We start from the raw sequence: 23,307 nt of genomic DNA, 5'->3' as shown, positions 1-23,307 counted from the left end.
GCTGCCCTCCAGTACCATCTTTATTTGGGTTCAAAAGAGTGTTTTTGTGTTTTGAGCTCAGATCCAACCTCTGCCTTGTACTTGGGTCTCACTAGTTTGATTTCTGGGAAATTAGTATTTTGTGACTGGCCACACCCACCATGGTAGCCATTTTATGAATGGGCAAGCCCCTCTGCCATGGCAGCCGTTTTGTGAGAGCATCCGGGACATTCTATCAAAATTCCAAATTTGCCCCCAACCCAAAAGGGTTGGGGACTCCTGCTTCAGAGGATGTCAGCTCTTCAGGCACAGGACAGTGCTGTAGGCTAGAGCCATATGGCACAGAATGATTAGCCATCAGTAGACAGAAAGAGTTTAGCCTAGCTAGATAGCCAGAACAAAAGTCAGAACGCTCATTACCTCATCTCAAAGGGAGAAAGAAGTAATGGGCATGACGCAAGAACAGATGTAGGCTCAAGTGGTCATGCGCAGTATGTCAGCGAAAGCAAGGGGATTCAGTTCGGTTCAATTAACTGACAGAGCAAGCTTATAAGTAGGATATCTAGGAAAGTCAGTGTCAGAAAGGCAGCAGGCCTCTCAGGGCTCATACATGGCATGGTTAGTGCAATTATGGTGAATGAGGCAGTCAGATGGTTGGTGGAGCAAAAGGCAGGGAGAGAAGAACAATCAGGTCTGGTAGGCCAATAACCAGTATAACTGGTCCCTCAAATCCAGCAGCATAGGGGCAAATGTGTGGGCTGGTCACATGGGTTGTTGGGGGAAAGGTTGGGTCGAAAGGCTAATTGGGCCAGGCAGGAGCCAAGCAACTGGCCCATGGAGCACTGCCCCTGATTGGCTGGCATAGCACTCCCTTGGGTATTATTTTATTCTGTACATGCTTCCCAGCCCTGACTAGTGGAGTCCACAGAGGTTTGAAGCTGGGACCTCTGGCGTCTGAGACCTGTGAGGCTGGGTGTGTATATCTGGGTTTGTGAGTGAGTAGCTGGCTGTTCCTTTGGGTGAGTAAGGAGGGAGCTAGGCTATGGCAGCCTTCCCCAACCTATTACCTGCCAGATGTGTTGGACTACAACTCCCAGCATCCCCCAGACAGCCAGCTGGGGAAGGCTGCTCTGTGATGTGGCCTTGAGTCCTACCTGCTCCTTCTCTTTTGCCTCTGACTTGACTTTTGCTTGCTAGCCCATGCGGAGTGGAGCGGAGCGGGGGGAGTGTTGGACCTTGTTCCTACCATTCCCTGTGGCGGGGCTTGAATTTGCATTTCTTATTCCCCAGTCCTATGCAGTGAGCTAAGAGGGGCTAAAGGTTAAAGCCCACATCCCACAATAAATTGGTTTGACTTTTAGGCACAACAGACACATTGGTGTTGCTCCCCAGTTCCTTTGGAGGATGTTTAAATAAGAACTTGCTTTCATCAGTTTGAACGGGTGTCCTATTAGCAACTGGATACAGTGCTTTCAGGATGAGGGCTTTTAGTGTCACATTCAGTGTTTTTTTCCCCATTAGGTGAGCCTGCTAAAGACATAGTAGGACCAGTAGGATCAATGTAGGTGGCATCATCCTGAGGAGTGACTATTGTGCAACACACACACACCACCACATACACTCGAGGAATCTCCCTTCCATAACTTTTCCTCACTTCCTTTTTAGTGGTTAGTAATGTATGGCTGTGAGAGCTGGACTATAAGGAAGGCTGAGCGCCGAAGAATTGATGCGTTCGAACTGTGGTGCTGGAGAAGTCTCTGACGAGTCCCCTGGACTGCAAGGAGGTCAAATCAGTCCATCCTAAAGGAAATCAACCCTGAGTGCTCATTGGAAGGACAGATACTGAAGCTGAAATATTTTGGCCACCTAATGCGAAGAGAAAACTCTCTGGAAAAGACCCTGATGCTGGGAAAGACTGAAGGCAAAAGGAGAAGGGGACGGCAGAGGATGAGATGGCTAGATAGCATCACCGATGCAATGAATATGAAGTTGAGCACGCTCCAGGAGAGAGCGCAGGACAGGAAGGCCTGGCGTGCTATGGTCCATGGGGTCACGAACAACAACAAGAGGGGCTGCTCCTGTAAGACCGCAGTTGTGGCTTCCCTTGATGCCTGAGCTCATGCTTCAGCGAAGTCTAGCAGCTGTTCCTGAGGGCCACCCGCATGTAACCTCAATTTCCCCGCCTTCCGCTTCCGACCGCCTGCTGTGGAGCTCCTCGTTGCTTGAGGCTCCAGTCAGGGGCGGGAGGAGTTGTGCCTGCCTGCCGCGGGAAGGTAATTTCCATCAGGAAACAAAGACGCGCGGGAGAAGTACTGAGTTCAAGCAAGAGGCCTGAGGCAAGAAATAAAGGGGGAGAGAGGGAAGGGATGGAATCTGCTAGGCAGAGAGGCGGCCACCTGAAAACGAGGGAGAACGCATGAACCGCTCAGACTTGACGGGTGGGGGAAAATATTATGCTTCCCCCCTAGCAGGAAAAAGCGTGTCTATGTAAAGGAATGCAATTCCTCCTATTCGGGCAGGAGAATGCGGAGCCTGTGTGTGTGTGAAAAACAACTCTCTTTTTTGGGAGAGGATGTGGGCAGCTTGTTTCCATAAAAAAGTAATGCCTTGTTTTTTTAAAAAAATCTTAAAAGGGGTGGGGGAGCGGGTAAAACGGTTTTAAAATGCGAAACGTTCACTTTTTCGCTTCTCGTGTTGCTAACCCTCAGGCATCTTGGGAGGTGCTGCGCTTGCCAAGAAACCCTCAACGGAATAATTTGTAGGCATATTTTCAAAGGAACAGTTTGTAAACACATTTTCTACTGTTTCGACTGAGCGTGTGGAGGAGGAACTTGTTTCAAACGGAACAGTGGCCTCAGATGGCCAGAAAAATTGTGGTTACAAACGATGCAAGCACTACTTTGAAATCAGGAAGCCGGAATGGAATGGAATGAGCCTGGATGGCTATTTTCGATAGATTAAATTGTTGTAGTTGTATCCCACAGTGGGGTGTGTTGAGCCACTGGAAAACAGTGGGTTGTATCCAATGTTGGTCCTACTTAGAGTAGATCAGTTGAGATGAATGGGACTTAAATTAGACTAACATTGGATACAACCTTGTTTATTCGGTCCCACGCCAGAGCTTCCTGTCGGCCGTCGCCACCCCCAGCTCCCCCAAGGTCGAGTCCGTCACCTCCAGAATATCATCCATCCATCTTGCCCTTGGTCGGCCCCTCTTCCTTTGGCCTTCCACTTTCCCTAGCATCAGCATCTTCTCCAGGGTATCCTGTCTTCTCATTATGTGGCCAAAGTACTTCAGTTTTGCCTTTAATATAATTCCCAACAAAAACAGATCTTCAAATTCACACATCACAGTTCCATTAAACTAGATGACAGTTATGTAGTGAGCCATAGAATGTCATGACTGGTACCGGAATCAATGTTCCGATACCAGAGAGCAATCAATTTAGTGGAAAACTAGCACAGGATGTCCGCTTACAAAGCATCCAAACCAACTGAAATCACATGTCAGTAAAGACTGGATAAGAATGATCCAGTGAACCTCAAAACATCCAAAGGGCCTTGGTTCCATTGCCCATTCAAGGCAGTAAATGAATTTGTGGGAAAACAGCCTGGAATGCTCACTTTCAAGGCAATACGCAAGCCAACCAATTTCACGCATCACACTATATTTTGTAACTCATTGCATCATTCCCTTCTGGAATGAGAATTCCCCCTGTTGGCCTTAACCATGGTTAAGCAGAGGTGTCCACAAATTGTTACTTTTTGAACTGGGTGGCTGGAATGCTGCAAAGCTGCCCTCCAGTGCCATCTTTATTTCTGTTCAAAAGAATGGTTTTGTGCTTTGGAGCTCAGACTCCACCTCTGCCTTGTACTTAGGGCTGGGTGCAATTTAGTTTTCTTTTAGCCTCACCAGGTTACATTCTTTGAAATGAATGTCTTGTGACTGACCATGCCCACCATTGCAGCCATTTTATGAATGGGCATGCCCCACTATGGCAGCCATTTTGTGGGAACACCCATAACACTATCTCAAAATTCTGAATATGCCCACCAACCCAAAAGGGTGGGGATCCCTGACCTAGTGTCCACCTTCAGGCTTGTGGTGGTGTATTATTGCTGTAAGCTGCCTTGGGAGGGTTTCTGCCCTGAAAGGTGGACAAAAATGTTTAAAATAAATATTATTGCCCAGCTGCAGCTCAGACTGTTTTGTTAAATGTGTATGTTGAGACTGCAGTCCAAATCTCCTCTGATATTTTGTGCTGTAGGAAGAGGACAGGTCAGTGAAAAGGAAGGGTGGGGGAAAATACTGAAAAAGCCAAGTCAGGATGGGGGTGGGGAAAGGGACAAAATTGTGAAGTTTTATTCAAAGTTGTTGTTTTTAAATACTGGGAGGAGGAATATCCTGTGGCAGCATTAAATGAAGTGCTCTTTTTTGGTAATTATAGCTTATAACATGGTGTAAGCTTGTGAGCAGTACTTTGAGAACTGCATTCTTTTCTTCCTCTCTTCATTGATAATAGAAATTCAAATTTGATAATTCTGGTATAATGTTTTGCAGTGCTTTCCTCATATGCCCCACTAAGGAAAGTTAGCTTGGTTTCAGAAATCTGAAAAGTTTGGATTTTATGCAAAACATCATCATGCTCAAAATAAATTAGTAACTGCAGTTGAACAGCAGTTGTTCATCCACTCCTCATTTCAATAGAGATGGGGTAGGGTTGTGTGTGTATTTGTGACAGTGGTTAAGTTTTTTTTTTTTATTATTGAGCATCTTTGTCACAAAGTGACCCATTTTTCTGAATCAGATTCTCTTGCTTCCTTTATTAATGAAACATTTCAAGTGCCATTTGTATTCTTAGGAAGTGAAACTGGTAAATACAAATTTATATCATGCAATACGTTTGAATTAGCTATATTTTCTAACACTGTGAACTCATTCAACAATGAAAACTTAGGCACATTATTCCTGAGGCATACACGTTCCTAATTGGCCCTTGGCCTCAACTACAATCTATAAAATGGGCTCAACAGAGATAAATATTAAGATTTGTTTCTCACAATATCCTTATGAAATAGATGTGGGGAGAAATACACTTAGCTTAAACCTTTTTTAACCACCTGCAACCTGAGTATTACATGATGGCTCAAGTGTTTAAAATGAGAGGGGCCACAGTTCAGAGGTGCAATACATGCTTTGCATGCAAGATCCCAGGTTCAGTCGTTCGCTTCCTCAGTTAAAAGGCTTTCAGTTAAACTTCCTTTGGGGAAGGGTTATAGCTCAGGGGTAGGGCACATGCTTTGCAAGCAGAAGGTTCGAATCCTGGCATCTCCAGGTAAGGCTAAGGAAAAACTCCTGCCTGAAAGCTTGGAGAGCCACTGCCAGTCAATGTCAACAGTACTGGGCTAGATGGACCAGGGGCCTGACTCAGTCTAAGGCAGGTTCCTAGCTAACTTGGGTTAAATGATCTTGTGCATGTAACGATCTGTGTTTCTAATGATTTTGAGTTAAGGTGATTTATACTGAGTTGTAAAGGTGGTGAAGAGGAAAGAAGAAGAAAGTAGGGCAGGTATAGTGGACTGGAGGTTGTTGGAAGTAGTCACTCTCAGTTGGATCATTATTTCACATTTTCCAGGGCTGGCTGTGTACAATTGATAGGATGCACATGGTCACCTGCTTTTGAAGTTTGCTTCTTTGTGGCACAGGTGACAAATTTATATATATATATAAACCAAGAGAGCAGAGAGTTCCTGTTTGTTGCTGCCTTTGTATATATAACATAACACACTGTGCATTTTTAATCTGTCTAAATGTTGTGCCCTTCTCAGTTTCTGAGGAATGTATCCTCCTCAGATGGTGGGTTAGGGACTACAAGGTGCTTTCAGCCAAAGGACTATAACTCCATAGATTTCCTTCACTGGTTACTGCTTGAAAGAAACAATGCAGGAAGAATTTCTCCTAGAGGTACCCTGGAAGGGGGTTGTTTGTTTAATGTGTATGGGTATAATAGTTTGGATATGGCTCCTATTTTGCAGAGCTGGTTTGGATTCCTTTGCATTTTTTAACACATCAGCAGAAGAGTGGTGACCGAGGGCTTTCCCCCAGCTGCTGTATGAAATCTGACTAGACATTATGCTTATTTAGTAGCATGTAGTGGAGGCTTGTATTTTGTTTTACCCTAGTGTGACTGTACATGGTCCCAAATTCGGACTAGCATGCCTCAGGTGGGGAGGATCAAATCTTCCCCACCCCATTTTCCCACTTAATTCCACCTCTTCAAAGGGTTTAAAAAGAAATCATTGGAGTCAATGGAAGCTTTTTTCCCTCTTTTTTTAACCCCAAGGGGGGCAGTGGGTTTGGAATTTCTGGAAAAGATGAGTGTGGAGAGAAGGAAGGTTTAATCCTCCTCATGTTGGTCCCAGTCATGTTGGTCCCAGTCCAAATTGGGGCTGCACACAGTTACACTACAGTAAATGAAACAATCAGGCTAAGGTATATGCTACACAATTAATGTAAGGTGTAGTTTGGCTCTGCAACACTTTTCCTGGAGCAGCAGCAGAACAACCCGCACTTTCCACCCCATTCCTTTCTTACCTCCCCACGCTCCATCCTCAAGCACTGAACTGGCTTTCTTTTCTGTTTCCACAGATCTAGCAGCATAACCGCGTGTTGCAACTAACTGCCCTTTAAAATTCCATAATGTCTGCTCTTCTGAACCGGTTGTGCCACATTGGGTTCCACGTCCCTGAGGGGCAACAGCTGGTCAGCAACCTGGTGCACAAGTTTGGCTTTGAGTTATTTGCTACACGGGTGTCAGGATCAAGCAGGCAGCTGGCCGTCAGAAGAGGGGATGCAGTTTTTGTTGTCAATGAAAAGCTGAAGCCAGTAGGGGGAGAAGTTCCACCTGTATCATCTTCCAGCCACTGCAAGGATAAAGGGATCCTGTATGATGTGGACCTAGGGCATGCAGTCAGTACAGCCTCCAACGTTTGCTTTGAGACAGATGATGTGCCTCGCATCTCCCAAATTCTACAGGAACGAGGCTGCCAGATCCTCATACCCCCCACCACTGTAGCAGATGAAGGTGGCTGCGTCACTTACTCTGTGGTGAGATCCATTGTGGGCAACGTCAGCCACACTCTACTTGACCAATCACAGTATTGTGGACCATTCCTGCCTGGGTTCCAAATTGTGGAGGGTGCCCCCAAGAAGTTCCAGGAGCCTGGGGAGATCACACATTTTGACCATGTCACCTATGCTTGTCCCCAAGGTAGTTCACAAGCAGTGCTGGATTGGTACAAGCACTGTTTTGGTTTCCAGCGCTTTCTCATCCACCAGCAAGACGATGCTACTGAAGGCTATAGAATCCAGGGAGCTGGTGTGGGCCTTCGTCTTATTGCCATGAGGTACAACAGGAACGGCTCAATGCTGTCTGTTCATGACTGTAAATTTGTTCTGGCTGAGTCACTGCCAGAGCAAAGGAGCAACCAGGTGGATACTTTCTTAAAGCAGCATGGTGGAGCTGGCATCCAGCATGTGGCACTCTACACTGTAGACATCATAGGTACTGCTTCAACCATGGCAAAGTCTGGGGTAAAATTCTTCAAACCACCTTTATCATATTACAGTGAGAAAAATAAGGAGCAGGAGATACAGCAAACAGGGCAGGATCTTCAGCTCTTGAAGGACTATGGAATCCTTCTGGATGCTGAGATAGGTGGGGAAGGAGAAAAGAGTGGCCCTGGCTTTCATGGGAAACCATACCTGATGCAGATCTTCACTGAGCCTCTCTTTACAGAGGAGACTTTTTTTCTGGAGCTCATAGAGCGATGCAGGGCCACAGGTTTTGGTGAGGGAAATGTCCGTGCTCTCTGGAAATCCATACAGGGCCACATGGACCAACAGTTGAGATTTACCTCAGCTCTTTCTAAAGCATGAGCTCAAACATCTCAATGAGACATAGGCTCGGGGTGTACATTAGCTTTGTGGTGTGGGTGCTGCTGCAAACCTGTTTCTATGGGGTTGGTTTTCATGCAATGTGCAAGTGTTCTGACCTGGATTATGTACATCCTACACTAGCACTGCAACGGCATCAGAGCTGCAGACACTGGTGCAGAAAATATCCTATGATCTGGATAAGCCACCTTAGCAGAACATCTATAAATTTTTGATGTAAGCTGGCAGATGAACATAGCAAAGAAGTGTTGCAACAGCAACTACACTTCAAAAACATATGTATAGACTTGGAGTTGTAGGGTGAACAACTGAACTAGTCATCGATTCCTCTTAGCATTGAAGTGCAAAGGCCATAGCGTATGGCATGTATTTCTGCATCAGAGAGGGGCAAATGCTGGCATCTTAAACCAAATTATTTGTCCACAGGAAATACTTACATTTGTTTGGAACATGAAGACTGAGCGTCTGAAATAAGTAAATGGTCCTTCAAATTAATCATTTTCAGTTGTCATCCAGCATGCTGAAGTTCTGCTTTCCCCTCCTTAAAGCCTCTAGCAGTCTTCATGCTTAGAACATTTGTTTCCCAGTTTACAGTGCTCCAAATGGAGAAAGATAATTCTCCCTATGCTGCTTCTACCCACTTACACTCCATGGCAGCTCTTTGACAAGTATAACAAGGAACAATTGGGGAATCTTATGGCTGTGTGGATCGAAACAGCTCTACATATGAAATTGGGCTATGAGAAAGTACCAAAGCTTACACGCCTATAGATAGAATTAATCTTTCCCCAATACCTAGAAGGGTAAATAATTCTCAGGACAGCTTATGTCATGGTGCTTTCTTACTACTCCCAAAGCATGTTACTAATGGGAGCTTTAGGGTTAGTTTGAAACTTGCCCCAGTATTTCCCTGGAGGGGGTGGTATTTAGCCTATTTATTCTGAGGTTCCTTGGGCTCTCTTCAACACTAAAGCAAGCCTAGACCTTACTAACAGAAGGCCCAATGTTTTCTTTTACTTATTATGTATGATTATTTACTTATTAAGTAGTAACGTGTTATTTATATATTAACAAATAGCAGCATGTAGACCTGCTGTTACAGGGCATCACAGCTGGATGAGTGGTGGTGCTGATGGCAAATTTTGTTGTGTGGTTTTTTTTAGGAAGCTTTACAGACTGTTCTATCTACTCCATCTCAAACACCTACCTCCCCCCACCTTTTCCTGGTCAAATGTGAACAGTGAGAATATGTTTTTGATAGGTGGACTCCATACACCACACATCTTGCTTGTTTAGCACTCCTGGAAAGCAGTCATATATCTCCATTAGCAAGCTTTTCCCTGCTAGAAGAGGTGAGACAAATGTACAAAAAGCATGGAAATATGATCATAACTCCTATTTGTATCTGGGCCCCTAGAGACAAAGGCTCTTGGAAACCTGAAATGGAAAAAGAGTGTTGTGTTGATGCTTTCCCAGTGTTGACCCAGAACAGGGAAGCAGCAGCATTCAACAACATGAAATCCACAAACTATGCCTGGTTCCCTGTGCAAGTCTCCCTAAAATGTTACCTGAACCATTAGCAGTGTTTACGTTGTTAACTTTCTTCAGCTTCAAAAGTATCTCCTGTGTATCCCAAGTATTTGGAGGTGGGACGGGTTAGCTGCAAAACACTAATGTCTTAAATTTAAATGATACTCATTGTTTGTTAGTACTGTTCCTTTAGTGCTGGATGTGATAGCTATTTCCTTATTGTAGCCCTACTTAGCACTATGCTTTGCTGTTTTAGTTTAGCCTGGTCAGCTGAAGAACAGCTTATTTCTTTGGTGAGCTCTCTTGGTTTCTGTTACAACTTATTAGCCTTGCATCTTTCTTTGTAATTCTGTAACCCTAAATAGAACAAACTGTTCAAATAGAAACACTTCCATCTATTTCTTTTCTCTCTTAGTTTAACATATTTTGAATTATAAATGGTCTGAATTCACTGGAAATCACTATATGTAAAGCTTGTTAATCTATTCCACATGACTCCAACCTGGAGTTGGGAATAAAGGTCTTGCTTCAACATTATACAACCAACACAGTCCAATTTATCCATCTCCTCGCTGTGAGGTTGCGTGTTTTGAACTTGCTGCTAATGCACTTTGGAGAGTTGATGGTGTGGTGTAGTTGTACTTTACAGAGAGGATCATTTGGCAGCTCCCAGTTGGGTACATTCCTAATACATTTTTGAAATTGCTTTAGGTGAAATAGTTATCCTTCAATCCATGTTACCAAGCCATGTTGGTCATGGGAGCAGAGAGGTTGGTGTGTGTGTGTGTGTGTGTGTGTGTGTGAGAGAGAGAGAGAGAGAGAGAGAGAGAGTGTGTGTGTGTGTGTGAAGGAATAGTAAATATATTTTATGCATGTGTGAAGTGACACATACTGGCAGTCATGAGAACTGAACCAAGGACTGCATAAATATTACACGTTTGTTTGAATAGGCCCCTCTGTTTCCAGATGTGTGTCTCTTTTTAATGGGGGTGTCTTGTTTCCTTGCCAGTGCCATGGCAGTTCAGGTGCCAATATGCTAGGCCTTGACTTAAGGATCAAGGAGACAAATTCACTTTTCAACACTCTAATGTGGATAATACAGCCAGTTTGGGGAAGCAGGTAGAACTAAATAATTGCCACTAACAACATCTCCCTAAAAATTCATTAAAACTTTATTAATGAAAACTGAGTTAAAACAGGACATTTTAAGTTCTAAAAACAGTTGATCAGTGAGCTACAGAAATGCTGGCATTTAGTACAGTAATAAGACACTGTCTCAGACAGGTAGACAAGCAAACAACTTTCAAGCAAATGGTATCTGTAGTTACTTGTCTTGAGAAGAAATTGGTTCTAAGAAAACACTAAAAAAAGGCTGCTTTAGGAGATCTTCTGGAGCCCTTTGCGGGGCAGCCACTGGAGAACGGATGTGGCTCCAGTCTACCTTTGTCAGTCTATCCCACATACTTCTAAAGACTTTCATTTTGTTGCTGCGTGGCACACCAGAGCGAAACCAAAAAACCTACCCTCTTCGGAACAGCCACAGCCACTTGCACTGCGCAAACAGAGGATTAGTCCCTCATCTCCCAAGCTATAAGATAAGAAATCCAGTGGATGGGTTCAGAAATATAAAGGAAACAATAGAACTCACCCCACAGCATTAGATTCTGGTAGATCCTGTTGTGTAACGTTGTCCACAACAGGCAGGCACACCTCACTGCCTGGCCGGAAAGGTCCCAGATAGAATCCCAAGGTTTTCAAGTGAGGAGCCTCTGGGGGAGGCACCAGTAGTGCTTCCAAGTACTACACGAGATTGCTGGGAGTGGAATGATATATACCCCTCCCCATGTGCAGCCAGGCAGAGTAGAGAGGCTGCAGTTCAGTTCTTCAGAGTTGCTGCAAGAAATGAATCCAGAGAAAGCTGCCTCTTGGAAGACCTGCTCTCTTCTTCAGGCTTTGACTGGCTGGTGCATAGAAAGTCTCGTTTCCTCTTTGCAACCTGTACGGTCACACATGCATAAGTATTTAACACAGAAACCGCTTCAACTGTCTGTATGCCCCCATCCTCCTGCTCCCTGAAGCACCATGGTCGGAGGGCAGAGCCAAACCACCAGGAACCACCCAGTGTGGTTGGAAGGGTGTGTAGCTGGCAACCCTGAAGTGGATTGCCTGTGACACACAGGACCATTTTCTAGGCCTCAGCTGAAGGAAAGGTAAGAGGCTGTTCCCAGGAACATTCATAAAGCTGTACAGAGAATTACCTGCTGAGCTCTAGCAAAAGGATGAGCTCACCTTGGCAGCACAGATTGTAGAGCTCCACTTTTCATAAGCTTTCAAGACCTGAAAACAGACCACCACCACATGACACACTCAAAACACGACTAGCACCATATTAAGAACATAGTAGCCTTATGCAGCTGTTCAGTCTGCACACCCAAGGGTTAAATGTTTGGTGGAGGTGAGTGGGTGCAAGCCAGACCCAGCCCCATGCAACTGGCTCCTCCGTATATCTTCGCACATGGAGTATGAAGGTCTGCAGGGGGGTTGTAAGCACCTTCAGCTGAATGTGCTTACAAACCAATAAGGCAGGGTTCCCAGTTGCGAGCAGGCCTGTGTGTTCAGCCAAATGCACTTACACTCCCCCTGCAACCTTAGTACTAAATATGTGAAGGTCTTTAGAGGCTCCTGCGCATCTTGGGACACTGGGGAACAGGGCTTGCATAAGGCTGTTGTCAACCCCACTTCCTCCACTTTAGGGGTCAGGCTGCATCCATTGCAAGACCATCTGTCAGGGATGCTCTGACTTGGACTCGCTGGACTTGTAGGCCCCATCCAACCCTATTATTCTATGATTCTACTGACATACAAGGCAGTTTTTAACTATCAGTTGCCCCCTGGAAGCACTTACTGCTTGAGCTACAAGCGCAAGGACAGTGCGATTAAGCAGATAGTGTTCACAGAAAAAAGGAGCAGCTGAAAGAGAGCCAGTGGATTTCTTGTCAGAAAGGTATGTACTGCCACACCCCTGGTGGTGTGGAACACTCACATTTTCCAGGTTTGGAAAATGTCTTACATTCTATGTTGTTGCCCCCCAACCCCCACAACTCTTTGGAGAAATGTATGGCGATCCACTGGGAAATTTGAAGTGGCCGAGCCCAAGATTCTCAGTACCTTCTTCATGGCTGTGGAGATGGCAGAGTTCTGGAATTCTGTTTTAGTCACCCATCGGGATGCTGGCAGCTCCACCTCCTTGTCCCAGTTACCTTCACCTTTGTCCAGGTTTAAGAAATAGATAATGTATGTTTGGCGGATGTGGGAGAAGATATGAAGAACCTGGCGAAGGCAAAGATTTGCAGGTGCGGTAAGGTATGGAGAAAAGGAGGCTGAACATCAGGGTTTTTAATGGGGAGACACCTGTGTGCTCCTCCTTTCTAATTTTCACTCATCGCTGCATTCAGATAAGGAACTGCAGGTTCATAACCACCTTGGATCTGGGAGTGAAGACTGAGGGAAAATTGGAGACAGTGCTGTTTGGAACCATGGCCTATGGGAGTGTAAGGATAAACTTAATATGGAATGGTTGAGATTGGGATTATTCTTGAGGTCAACACCTCTGTACTATGGCAGGATTTTTAAAGACCTAATTAATTCTTGGCATATTCTGATCCACACATTCCTTGGGGAACTAAGTTTCCTGCTGATTGTGTACTTGCAACTTTCCACCTGTCAATTCTGAAATCAAACAATGGTCCTCTCCATAGAGTATACTGAAAGAGCTCCATGCATGGACACTCCCCCTGAAGCTTTGATATGAATGTCAACAGCAACAGAGCTTCTGCTGCTAGCACCACCCCAAATGCAGGTGGGAGATAAATCCCATGCAGAGCAGTGGTAGAACGGGAGGTGCTTGCTGGGAGACACTGTGGCTCAACAAGGGCTCGTCCTGATGCTTTGCATTGCTGCTCCTTTATTTGGGATCTAATTTACCTCTCCGACAGGCTGCAGGCGCCCCACTGCCACGTCACTGCCAACCCAGGTCTGGAGGTGACTTGCCAGTAGGGCTTTCTGCTGCTTCTCCTGTCCTGGCTCAAGGAGGAGGCTGGGAAACTCCCACAGCCCTGCCAGCAGACCTACAAGAAAATGCATTGTCATCAGCACAAACCAATGCAGCATAGTGGTTAAGACCTAGAGCTGGTAATCCCTGGTTCAAAAATCAGCTGAAAGTATGAACTTGATGTCCTTAGGAAAAGATACACACTCTCAACTCAGCTAAAATATTGGGGCAATACAAGTCTACTTGATAGGGCTGTTGCAGACTTTCCTGAGATCACGTACATTAAATGCTTAGGAAATGCATTATATAAACACTAAGTTATAATATTTTACTTAAGTATAGCTATCCTCTATTAGGCAGACAAGGCATGCATTTGGGAAATACAGTTTCCATAAATAATTGAGCAGTGCCCCCAAGGTACATGTCAGGGATGAGTGCTCTCTGCTTTTGCCAGTGCAGGGCAAAGGTTGCCTTAAATAATTCAGTTTGCTTTCTTTTATTTCAACTGCAGCATGAACTTCTCAGCTGCTGAGAAAATGCTCAATAGAGTCTCAGAATAATTTGCGTGTCCATCCCACAGGATATTAGCCTGGAACGGACAAGCAGATAAACTAGACTCAGCTTTGACGTTGCTGACATCCATACTTTGCAACCTCCTGGTCAAAGTCCTCATAATGTGTACAAAACTACAGTATGTGTACAATAATTGTTGCTCTATATTATGTGTTGTGGTGTACAAAATTATGCATGGTGTAAAGAAAATGGATAGAGAGACATTTTTCTCCCTCTCCCATAATACTAGAACCCAGGGTCATTGCATGAAGTGGAATGGTGGGAAATTCAGGACAGATAAAAGGCAGTACTTCTTCACACAGCATATAGTTAAGCTATGGAATTTGCTACCACAAGGTGTAGTGATGGCCACCAACTTGGATGACTTTAAAACGGTCTTAGACAAATTCATGGAGGATAAAGCTATGAATGGCTACTAATCCTGATGGCTATATATTACCTCTAGTATCAGAGGCAGTGTGGCTCTGTACACCAGTTTCTGGGAAACACAAAATAGGAGGGTGCTGTTGCACTCATGTCCTACTTGTGGGCTTTCCACAGGCAGCTTGTTGACCACCATATGAACAGAATGCTGGACTGAATAAGCCTTTGATCGGATTCAGCAAGGGTCTTTTGATGTTCATATGCTTCAACATAAAACTGGTTGCCTCATCCTAGGGAAAGCCCCTGAACTCTCAAGCAAAAACAATCCTTTCTTGTAACATGCTTCGTTGGCACACAAAGATACATGGAGTTGATCAAACAATTAACATCCAAGTTTGCCCAACCATGTGGGGAACTAAGGCTAGAGAAGGTACAATAATTGATTGCACCTTCCCCCCACCCCCTGGCTTCACCCTCTCAGACATACCTATGCTTGAGCCAGTTACCTGAGCTGGGTCTCTGCACAATAAGGTACTCTGGTTTCTCATCACTGCACCTCCTCTGTAGCACGCATGTGGCTGTGTGCTCTATTCTGGGCTGCTTCTTGTTAGATTTCCTGGGGAAGTTTGTCACACCAAGGCTGGGATCCCATGGCTCCAAAGGAGGCAGGCAGAAGGAGCAGCTCCCTGTGGTGATGGCTGCAAATGAGAAGAATGGAACAGGTGAGATGACTGGTTCTGAACTGCCTACAACAGACAGCTCCAAACCTTCGACATGAAGCATTTTGCAGCATTTAAGCCAGGCCCATCCCATGGTGGCCAAGCTCACATATGAAATCTCACATATTGAGATTTATGACAAATCTCAACCAACCTCCACAAAGGTTAATGGTGAGAACAGTAATCTCTAAAGAAAGATTTCCACAATTAACATTTCCACCCCAAACGACAATCCTAATCAGCACATACCACATTCTTCCACATCCAGCATTTGGGAGTGCTGAGAAGCAGCTTTTCCTAGCAGTCTCTTGGTAGAGACTACCAGGTCTTTCTCCACCTGCAAGAAAGGACAGGTTTCAGACATCAGTGAACACCAGAGCTGGGGAGGGGGGTGGGGGTTGTGCCAGTTCCTGAAGCTTCCTCAATTACTGCAGTACTCCCAGTCCCAACATTAAACCTTATGCTAACATTAGTCATGATTCCAAGGTTGAAATCAAGCACAAGACAGAATGGGATGTATATTATAACATTTAAAGAACAATGATGAATTGGACATAATTCTGCAGAAGGGAATGAGAAAGACCTGTCATTTAGGAAATGATAAAATACAGACACTTTAACAAAGCCACATTATGTGGCTTTGTTAGATTAACAATGCAATCCTATGGGTGTTTACTCTGAAGTAAATCCAATTAAATGCAATGAGACATACTCCCAGGGCTGCAATCTTAAACACGCTGGGCCAGTTCGCACCATAAAAATAAGCTATTGTGGCCTAATCACCACCTGAGCGTGGCTTGTTGTGTTGTCCGAACCTGGGCAGCATGGCTTGTTGGAGGGGTAAACAAACCTCCAATAGCCCATGGGCTGTTGGAGGGTTATTGGAGGTTTGTTTCCCCCTCCAACAAGCCATGCTGCCCAGGTTCGGATGACATGGCATGCTGCACCTAGGCGGTGATTTTGGAAAGTGTGCCTCGCATGTGCTGTGATTTAAATAAGCCAAGGTGGCTTATTTTGATCAGGCAAACCAGGTCACTTATTTTGGAGCAAGACCCACTGAATACAGTGAAACTTACTTCTGAATAAACATGCACAGGATTGTACTCCTAGGGGGCAATCCTAAGCATATTTAGACTGAAAGAAGTCCTACAGCTCCCAGCATTCCCCAGCCAACCATGCTGGCTGGGGAACGCTAGGAGTTATAGGGCTTGTTTTCTGTCTAAATATGCAGAGGATTGCACCCTAAAAGTCTCTCCCACTCCAGCAGAGAGAGAGAGGGAGAGAGAGCTAAGTAATAGGATGGAAGGTTTTTCAGACTAAGATGTTAGGTGACTGCAGCAAGCCCCTCATAAAACAATCTCCTGCCCACATCCCAGCAGTTATTAAAGTGACTCCATAGCAAAACCAGGGGGTGAGGGGAACATGGAAAATAAAGAATAAAGAGGAAGGGGCCCACTTACCCGGTGGTGAGCTCTACAATGCTGCTTCACAGGACATCCCATGCACAATGGGACCTTGGGAGTGCACACAGTTGCCCCCAATTCCATCATTGCTTGGTTAAAGTCACCCGGATGGGCTGGATCCACCAGAGTGTCTGCTAAAGCCCTAGGAACAAGAGCAGCCTACATTAGCAAGCAGAACAGGTATGTCCAAGGCAACAGATTGTAAAGCCATTCTGAACCTTCTCTGTCTACAACCACCACCATGAGGAAGGATGTGCGGAAGTGTGCCTGGGAGAGCTCTGTGTGATATAAGGGACTGGGGAAGAGAAGTACCAAAAAACTGCCTTGGGCCTGCAGGCTGGGTAGTGCCCAGTAGAAAACTATCGAATGGAAAGGTGGCTGCCAACTCCCCAACTTTAGGGTGGGGTCTAGAAATTAGTCTGACATGACAAGCATACTTTGTCTAGCACAGGATCTGATGGCATAGATACATAATTGTAAGAAATTTCCCTTTCATTTTTTAAAAGAGTATCCAGTTCTCATTGTTCTGAACAAACTTAGAAAACATGTGATCAGCATCTTGTAAAAGCTCAGCAATCTGAAGTGTCATAGCGTGTGGCTTCCAATATATGAACAGCAGTATTTCTAGGTACTCTGCACTCTGTTGCTCTCTATAGCCCCTAGCTCTTCTCCTATATCCTAAGCACGTTTGGTTGGGAGTAAGTCCCACTGATATGTATGGGCCTTACATGCAAATAATTGCATTTTTATCCCTAATCCTTGGTGTCTGTCTTTCCCTCTATCTTCTCTGTTCCTACTAGTGCTATAGATCTTAGTGCCAATGGAAGAATTAAGGTGGACCTTAGGGTTCAAACCCACCTGCTCCACTTTTCTCTGTGTGTGGTCAGTCCAGATCCTGGAATGTCTTACTATGCTACCAGCAAGGGGAGACCAATTAAAAGTCCTCTGCTTGCACCTAGGGACTGGCTGGATCTTGCCTAGCAATATTACTCTCCTGCTGGATTTCGGATAGGGTCCGAGGGGCAAAGATTTTTGTCTTCCTTCCAGGAATTATCTTTTCTCCACCCTCATGTCTGAAAGCTATGCACCAGTACAACCCCATTCCTTCCCTTACCAAAGTCTTTCAGCAATAACTGAACTGGTGGGGTCGGCACCAATAGCTCGCACACGGCACAAGACTCGAATTACGTTCCCATCGACCGCGCCTGTCACCTGAGTTGTTGAACAAAAAACCTCAGGGGTTAATGTACTTGTGAGAACTTGTGTTCAAGAATCAGTTAGAGGAAGGCTCATACATCTAGGACCAGAAGGTGTCCCAAACCAAACTGAACTACTGAAGAGCAGAATCATGGCAAAAGACACTCCTCCGTCTGTGTTGAGTCCACTCTATGAATCCATGGAGAACTTGGGTAGCATAGTGACTAAGCTTCAGATCAGGAAGAACCAGGTTGGAATCTTGCCTCTGCCATAAACTTACTAGGTGGCCTTAAGCAAGCTACTCTCTCTCAAGCTCAGTCCCCCATCTGCAATATGAGGGATAATAATAGTGACTTACCTTACAGGATTACTGTAAGGATTACAACTAGGTAATGCATGTGAAACACTTGGAATACTTAAAAATGCTATACAAATGTCAATTTGTTCTTTTTTAATCATGGAGCCATTATTTTCACAAGAAAGGGTGGGAGGCCTGGCTCCCATTCTTCTTTTTAAAAAGGCTCCCAGTCTTGGGGGAATGCATTTAATCTTCCCACATTTTGAACCCTTTCCGCCCTGTCAGTGAGAGAATTAGGGCCTAATTCACCATCTTTAAGGGCATCAACAGCATCAACACAAGAATGGCCGTTCGGTGCATGATGAGATGCCCACAGCTCTGGATTGACAGAGGTCTCTAAATTCTAAGGCCTGGCTAGGTTAGGTTTAGGGCGTCACTAAAGCAGGCATGGGCAACCTTTTGGCTCCTGAGGGCTGCATGCCAGTGATGGCTGTGGCCAAAGGCAGTGGGTGGGTCATGGCCAGGGCCAGCATCTCCCTCATCCTTCTACACACACCCCTCTCTCTCATACTCACTCAGACACACTTTCCCCTCAGCCCTCCACTCTCAAGCACACATATATGGTTCTCTCCTCCAGGCAACACACACACTTTCCCCCATAGTGTGCAGGGGTGGGAGCTTTAAAATCTCTCCTCCTCGTGTGCTGAAGCCCCATGGTGCCTCCCCCATCCCCTCCTGCCCAGCTAATCAGCACTCTTCTCAGTTTTTCTCAGTGCCAAACAGCATCCTCACTGTTTAAATCATGCTCCCCTGCCCCCAGCCCATGGATCACCTGTTTGGTAGGCTGGGAAGAGCTATCTCTGTGCTCCCTATTTAAATCACTCTCCTCCCAGCCTGCCAATAGCTGTTTAGTGAGCTGGGAGAAGCACCGTTTTCATCAGGAGGAAGATGCGCAGCGACAGCCATCCCAGAGCACAGCCCTCTCCACGTAATGCACACTTCCCTAAGCTCACTGAACAGCTATCGGCAGGCTGCAAGGAGAGTGATTCGGTGGCAGGAGGACATCTGCAGCTTCTCCCCCGCAAGTAAGTGGCCTAAAGCAAAGCTGACCACCCAGAGTAAAGCCTTTTTACCTGGCCAAAGGCTATGGATGCAATAGCCCCTGCAGTGTACTTCCCTACTCCTGGCAAGAGCTTCTGCAGCTCTTCTGCTGTCCTGGGCACATGACCAGCCATCTGTGACACCAACTGCAGAAGATCAGCAAAGTAGAACAATCCAAAACAAAGGGAAAGGAGCAAGGTGGGAAATCTTGCAACAAACAAGCCTCACATGCTAACAGCCAGGCGATGGAATGCCTAGTACTGCTAGCTGAACCACAGTGCTGAGCTCTGCCCACAGTTGCCAAAGCAACTCAAGGGCATTTTTACCAACAAGCATCATCTCTGGGTGCTGAACCTTCCAACAGCCCTTTAAGAAGGAAGTGACCCCTCTGCCAAAAGGAGCTTATGAGGCTAAACTACTACTCTGAGCCTCTTGGAGACAGGGTGGTATGCAAATGTAACAATAGATAGGGTGATCTTGGACACATCTTTCCCATAAACTTTGCCCATAGTTTTAGGGAGCTGCTCTAGGCGCTGAATGCTAAACTCTTTGGGGATACCAGTCTCGCCATCTAAGAACATTTTGCTGCCGCCACCAGATGTTCCAAACAGTCAGACTAGAACAATACAGTACCTAGTTATTTTGTACTTGGCCTTTTCCAAAGGGGCTATTGGACAGGGGCAGTCAACAGCATTCCTTTATGTCTCATGACTGCAGAAAGGGAAATATCTGCTTGCAAAAATCAAGCACCACCAACCCAAATGCACACCGATTGATCCAATGCCACCCTACATGACACACTACGTGAGTACCTTACGTGCACCTTCCTGGAGCCGCTTCCCTCGGGAATAGTAGCCAAGCCCTGCCCACAGCTCGTTCACCTCCTATTTCCAAATAGAAGTTAGGAAAAATCTGAATATGGGGAGGGAAAGATCAAAGCTGCACGCTCCATTCACACATACATGCATCTGCATCCATATACACACGCACCTGCATCCTCTTTCTTACCTCAAGTGAAGCTTCAGCTAGCTCCTGCAAGGTTGGCCATTTCTGCAACACACAAAAAAACAGGGTCCTGTTTACAGGGTCTGCAAAGCAGAATGGATGCACAACTGATCAAGAAACCAGGACCCTTGCTGACACAAGTGATAATGCACCACAGAGAGGAAAAGAGCTCAGCATTACCTGCATCCAGCGATTGTAGTAGCCGATCACTGAAGCCACCTGGGTCTGCTGGAGCATGATCTCTGATACCCACACTGCAGGTACAAAGGGAAAGCAAGCACATTAGGTATACTCTGATTCCTTCTCAGAACTTTCCCAGCTCTGCTTCGCAAGTGGAAGGTGCTGTTCAGAGGACTTTGTAGGTGATTGCAAGGAAATTAGTGGTCTATATCAAGCAACCTCCTCAATCCCAGAGGGACTAGGCAGCTCGGGAAAACTAGCTCTGCCTGCAGCTCCCTCTTGTCCCTTTGAATATTATGCTACTGCCAATCAAGTGCCATGAGCTGATTGGTTTCCTCCCTTGCTTTTCCAGAGATCCCTTAATGTGCTTAATTGGATTTAGTGAGCACAACACAAAAGTATTTTCCCTGCAATAAAATTGATGTTCCCACACAGCAGCTGCCAATAGGACAGTGTCATGTGGGGCCTGTGCAATTATTTCCACAGCCACCCCTGAAAGCAGATAAATGGCAGGAACTCCCAGCAAAACTCCTTAGGATTCTCTCTCTCTCACCAGCATATGCTCGTCTGTCAGCATCAGCTTCACTTGTAGCCTGTGAAAGAGTAATCAGATAGCTCTAGGAAACAGGGCACAACAGAGCTATTACCTATCTTTTTTTAAAAGAACAGGGCCCTTTTCTGAGCATCCTAGATCCTGCACATTATACCATACCAGTTTCCTCCAAGGAAGGTCCCGTTTGCATTCATTGTACCAGGTGAGCAGCCTTTTCTGGAAATCTTTGATTTCTGCTGCATTGCTGAAGGTGTGGAAAGAAGATTGTTGCCTGGGCACTTCTGCAACAAAGAGAGGTCAGTTCAACTTTTTGTAGTGGGCATTTCTATGGGTTGCACAAAGACAAAAATACACCGCAATTAATAAATCTGCAGCAAACCCTGTGCGGTATATATTTCTAACAGATGGTTGAAAAGGGACATTCCTATTGGAACTTTCTTCTTCAAATATTTTTGAAAGATCTGCTTTTTCTATCAACCCAAACAGCATAAATCCTCAGCAGATGTCCCCTTTGGTCATGACAGTACACAGATGCAAGGCAGGAAAATGAGGCACTGTTATGACTACAAGCTAGCACTCTGCTTATGCAAGCTTGTCACAAAACAGAAGAATATTTCTTTTGGTCTCCCAGCTAACTGTACTGACTTTATATTCCAAATAAATACATATGTTTTAAAATGTAAACACCACCAAATAAACACCTGTCTTGGATGTTTCATTGATCTATACAACTACAGGGAGGGATGCTAGAATGGAGCCAAGGAAGGTACAATTTTTCAGCTCTTCAGTTAACTACACATATTTATACTCTTTCTAATCCCTTCATCAGGAATGCTCTGTATGCTTTATTGCAAAGTCAATTCCTGGAATGCTCTATTGCAAAGTCATTTCCTGGAATTTCCTTTCATGCTACATTGATTGCTATTGTTCTGCCTCTTGGGTAATATCCTATTGTAGCTCAAGCACCTTTGTAGAGCGTGATACTTTCTTCACATTTCTTTGGTGATTTTTGTTGTTTCCCAGTGTCCCGTTGTATTCCCAGCTTCCTGCGTGTTGCCAACCGGAGCTTATTCATTGCCAGTCTAGAAACAGCAGAAAGCCTGTTATTGTCACGTTAGATCTCCCCACCCCCAGTCCAAAATTAGCGACTTGCATAACTCTCTTAAAGATTCACAGTATTCCACCTGCATTGGTGCATTCTGCCAATGGAATTTGCAAGATGGGAATAATAATTATGAATACAAAAGGACCGGGGGACATTGTGCATTGTAAAAGTAAAACAGGAGTCCCACCTGAATTATTCCTTAAGGAGTGTGGTAACAAGTACAGAATCCAGAAATCCTGGAGTGCACTGCACAACTTCATACTGCAGAGGGGAATGCCATTTTTTAACATCTTCTCCATGTAAAAACTCCTTACAAGTACAAAAACTACCACATCAGGGAGAAAGGTGCTATTCGAGCCACCCCCCTGCTTTACCTCCCTCCCGGGGACGGGGCTTGAATTCCAAAAATTCGATCCCCCATCAGTAGCCTGGAGTGGTACAGTCCATGTTACTATCGCAGACCTCTACCATTTCATCTCCCGCATGTGTAGTAAAGCCGCGGGCTCATTTTAGTACGGCAACGTGCACACTGGAGGACTGTATTCTGTACACTGTCACTTACACACTCAAAATGGGGCAGTTATTGCACGAATACCATTGGTATCCCCCTCGTTGTACTATTCCTACCTGCGTCTCTTTGCTATCTTCTTTCCGCGCCTCCGACTCGCCCCGCCCCCGCCGGATCAGCGCAGAGCCAATCACAGAAGGATAACAAAAATTAGAGACACAATGCTACTTCCGGGTTCCCTTTAGCGCCATTTCCTCCCATGGAGCAAGAGTAAGAGGGCGATGAGGAAATGTAGGATTTTAGCGTAGATGAGATGGGGCGGCAGCCTATTTCTGTCCCCTTCCATCAAAATGTAGTATCAAAGACTCTTGGTGCTGTTTCTAACGGAGCTCTTATTTCATGTGAAAAAGTATTGTTTACTTAGAAAAAAAAACCCATTTACAACAACCCTGAAATGTTGTTGTTGTTGTTGTTCAGTCGTTCAGTCGTGTCCGACTCTTCGTGACCCCATGGACCATAGCACGCCAGGCCTTCCTGTCCTCCGCTCTCTCCCGGAGCGTGCTCAGGTTCATATTCATTGCATCCGTGATGCTATCTAGCCATCTCATCCTCTGCCGTCCCCTTCTCCTTTTGCCTTCAGTCTTTCCCAGCATCAGGGTCTTTTCCAGAGAGTTTTCTCTCCGCATTAGGTGGCCAAAATATTTGAGCTTCAGCTTCAGTATCTG

The 23,307-nt window shown here is 45.4% G+C and overlaps 2 protein-coding genes across 7 annotated transcripts; one reads left to right on the top strand and one right to left on the bottom strand.

The window, feature by feature from the left end:
* Window positions 1-2,033: 2,033 nt before the first annotated feature.
* HPDL (4-hydroxyphenylpyruvate dioxygenase like) lies at window positions 2,034-10,002 on the top strand. Its single transcript, XM_084852698.1, has 2 exons — window positions 2,034-2,252; window positions 6,629-10,002. Exon 2 carries the CDS (start codon window positions 6,680-6,682, stop codon window positions 7,916-7,918), a length of 1,239 nt encoding a protein of 412 aa, XP_084708824.1. The 5' UTR covers window positions 2,034-2,252; window positions 6,629-6,679; the 3' UTR covers window positions 7,919-10,002.
* Window positions 10,003-10,616: 614 nt separating this feature from the next.
* Window positions 10,617-22,751, bottom strand: MUTYH (mutY DNA glycosylase). Of its 6 annotated transcripts, XM_084852693.1 has the most exons (17): window positions 22,637-22,751; window positions 22,262-22,335; window positions 21,936-22,051; window positions 21,129-21,250; window positions 20,970-21,009; window positions 20,417-20,490; window positions 20,240-20,281; window positions 20,044-20,115; window positions 19,264-19,377; window positions 17,750-17,847; window positions 16,633-16,777; window positions 15,422-15,509; window positions 14,960-15,151; window positions 13,451-13,593; window positions 12,635-12,796; window positions 11,756-11,803; window positions 10,617-11,462 (listed from the first exon to the last, which is right to left on the bottom strand). In XM_084852693.1, the coding sequence occupies exons 3-17, from the start codon at window positions 22,042-22,044 to the stop codon at window positions 11,343-11,345; spliced, it is 1,569 nt and encodes a 522-aa protein (XP_084708819.1). In that variant the 5' UTR covers window positions 22,045-22,051; window positions 22,262-22,335; window positions 22,637-22,751; the 3' UTR covers window positions 10,617-11,342. The 6 variants fall into 6 exon arrangements, with proteins under 6 accessions (XP_084708819.1, XP_084708818.1, XP_084708820.1 ...); XM_084852692.1 differs by lacking the exon at window positions 22,262-22,335 and having other exon boundaries at window positions 22,702-22,751; XM_084852694.1 differs by lacking the exon at window positions 22,262-22,335 and having other exon boundaries at window positions 19,264-19,365; window positions 22,702-22,751.
* Window positions 22,752-23,307: the final 556 nt, after the last annotated feature.

The sequence above is a fragment of the Heloderma suspectum genome, chromosome 4, assembly GCF_057233095.1.
Source record: "Heloderma suspectum isolate Gila_16-S chromosome 4, 16-S_ref, whole genome shotgun sequence".
Taxonomy (NCBI): domain Eukaryota; kingdom Metazoa; phylum Chordata; class Lepidosauria; order Squamata; family Helodermatidae; genus Heloderma; species Heloderma suspectum.
This window is presented reverse-complemented; position numbering and strand designations above follow the sequence as displayed.

Excerpts from the sequence above, each read along its gene's own strand:
- HPDL (XM_084852698.1), top strand. The coding sequence starts at position 6,680 with ATGTCTGCTCTTCTGAACCGGTTGTGCCACATTGGGTTCCACGTCCCT.
- MUTYH (XM_084852693.1), bottom strand. The coding sequence starts at position 22,044 with ATGAATAAGCTCCGGTTGGCAACACGCAGGAAGCTGGGAATACAACGG. Across the intron at positions 17,848-19,263 it reads CATCCATAGCCTTTGGCCAG|GTGACAGGCGCGGTCGATGG; the intron begins GTAAAAAGGCTT and ends TCAACAACTCAG. Across the intron at positions 15,152-15,421 it reads GCTGGATGTGGAAGAATGTG|CCATCACCACAGGGAGCTGC; the intron begins GTATGTGCTGAT and ends TCTCATTTGCAG.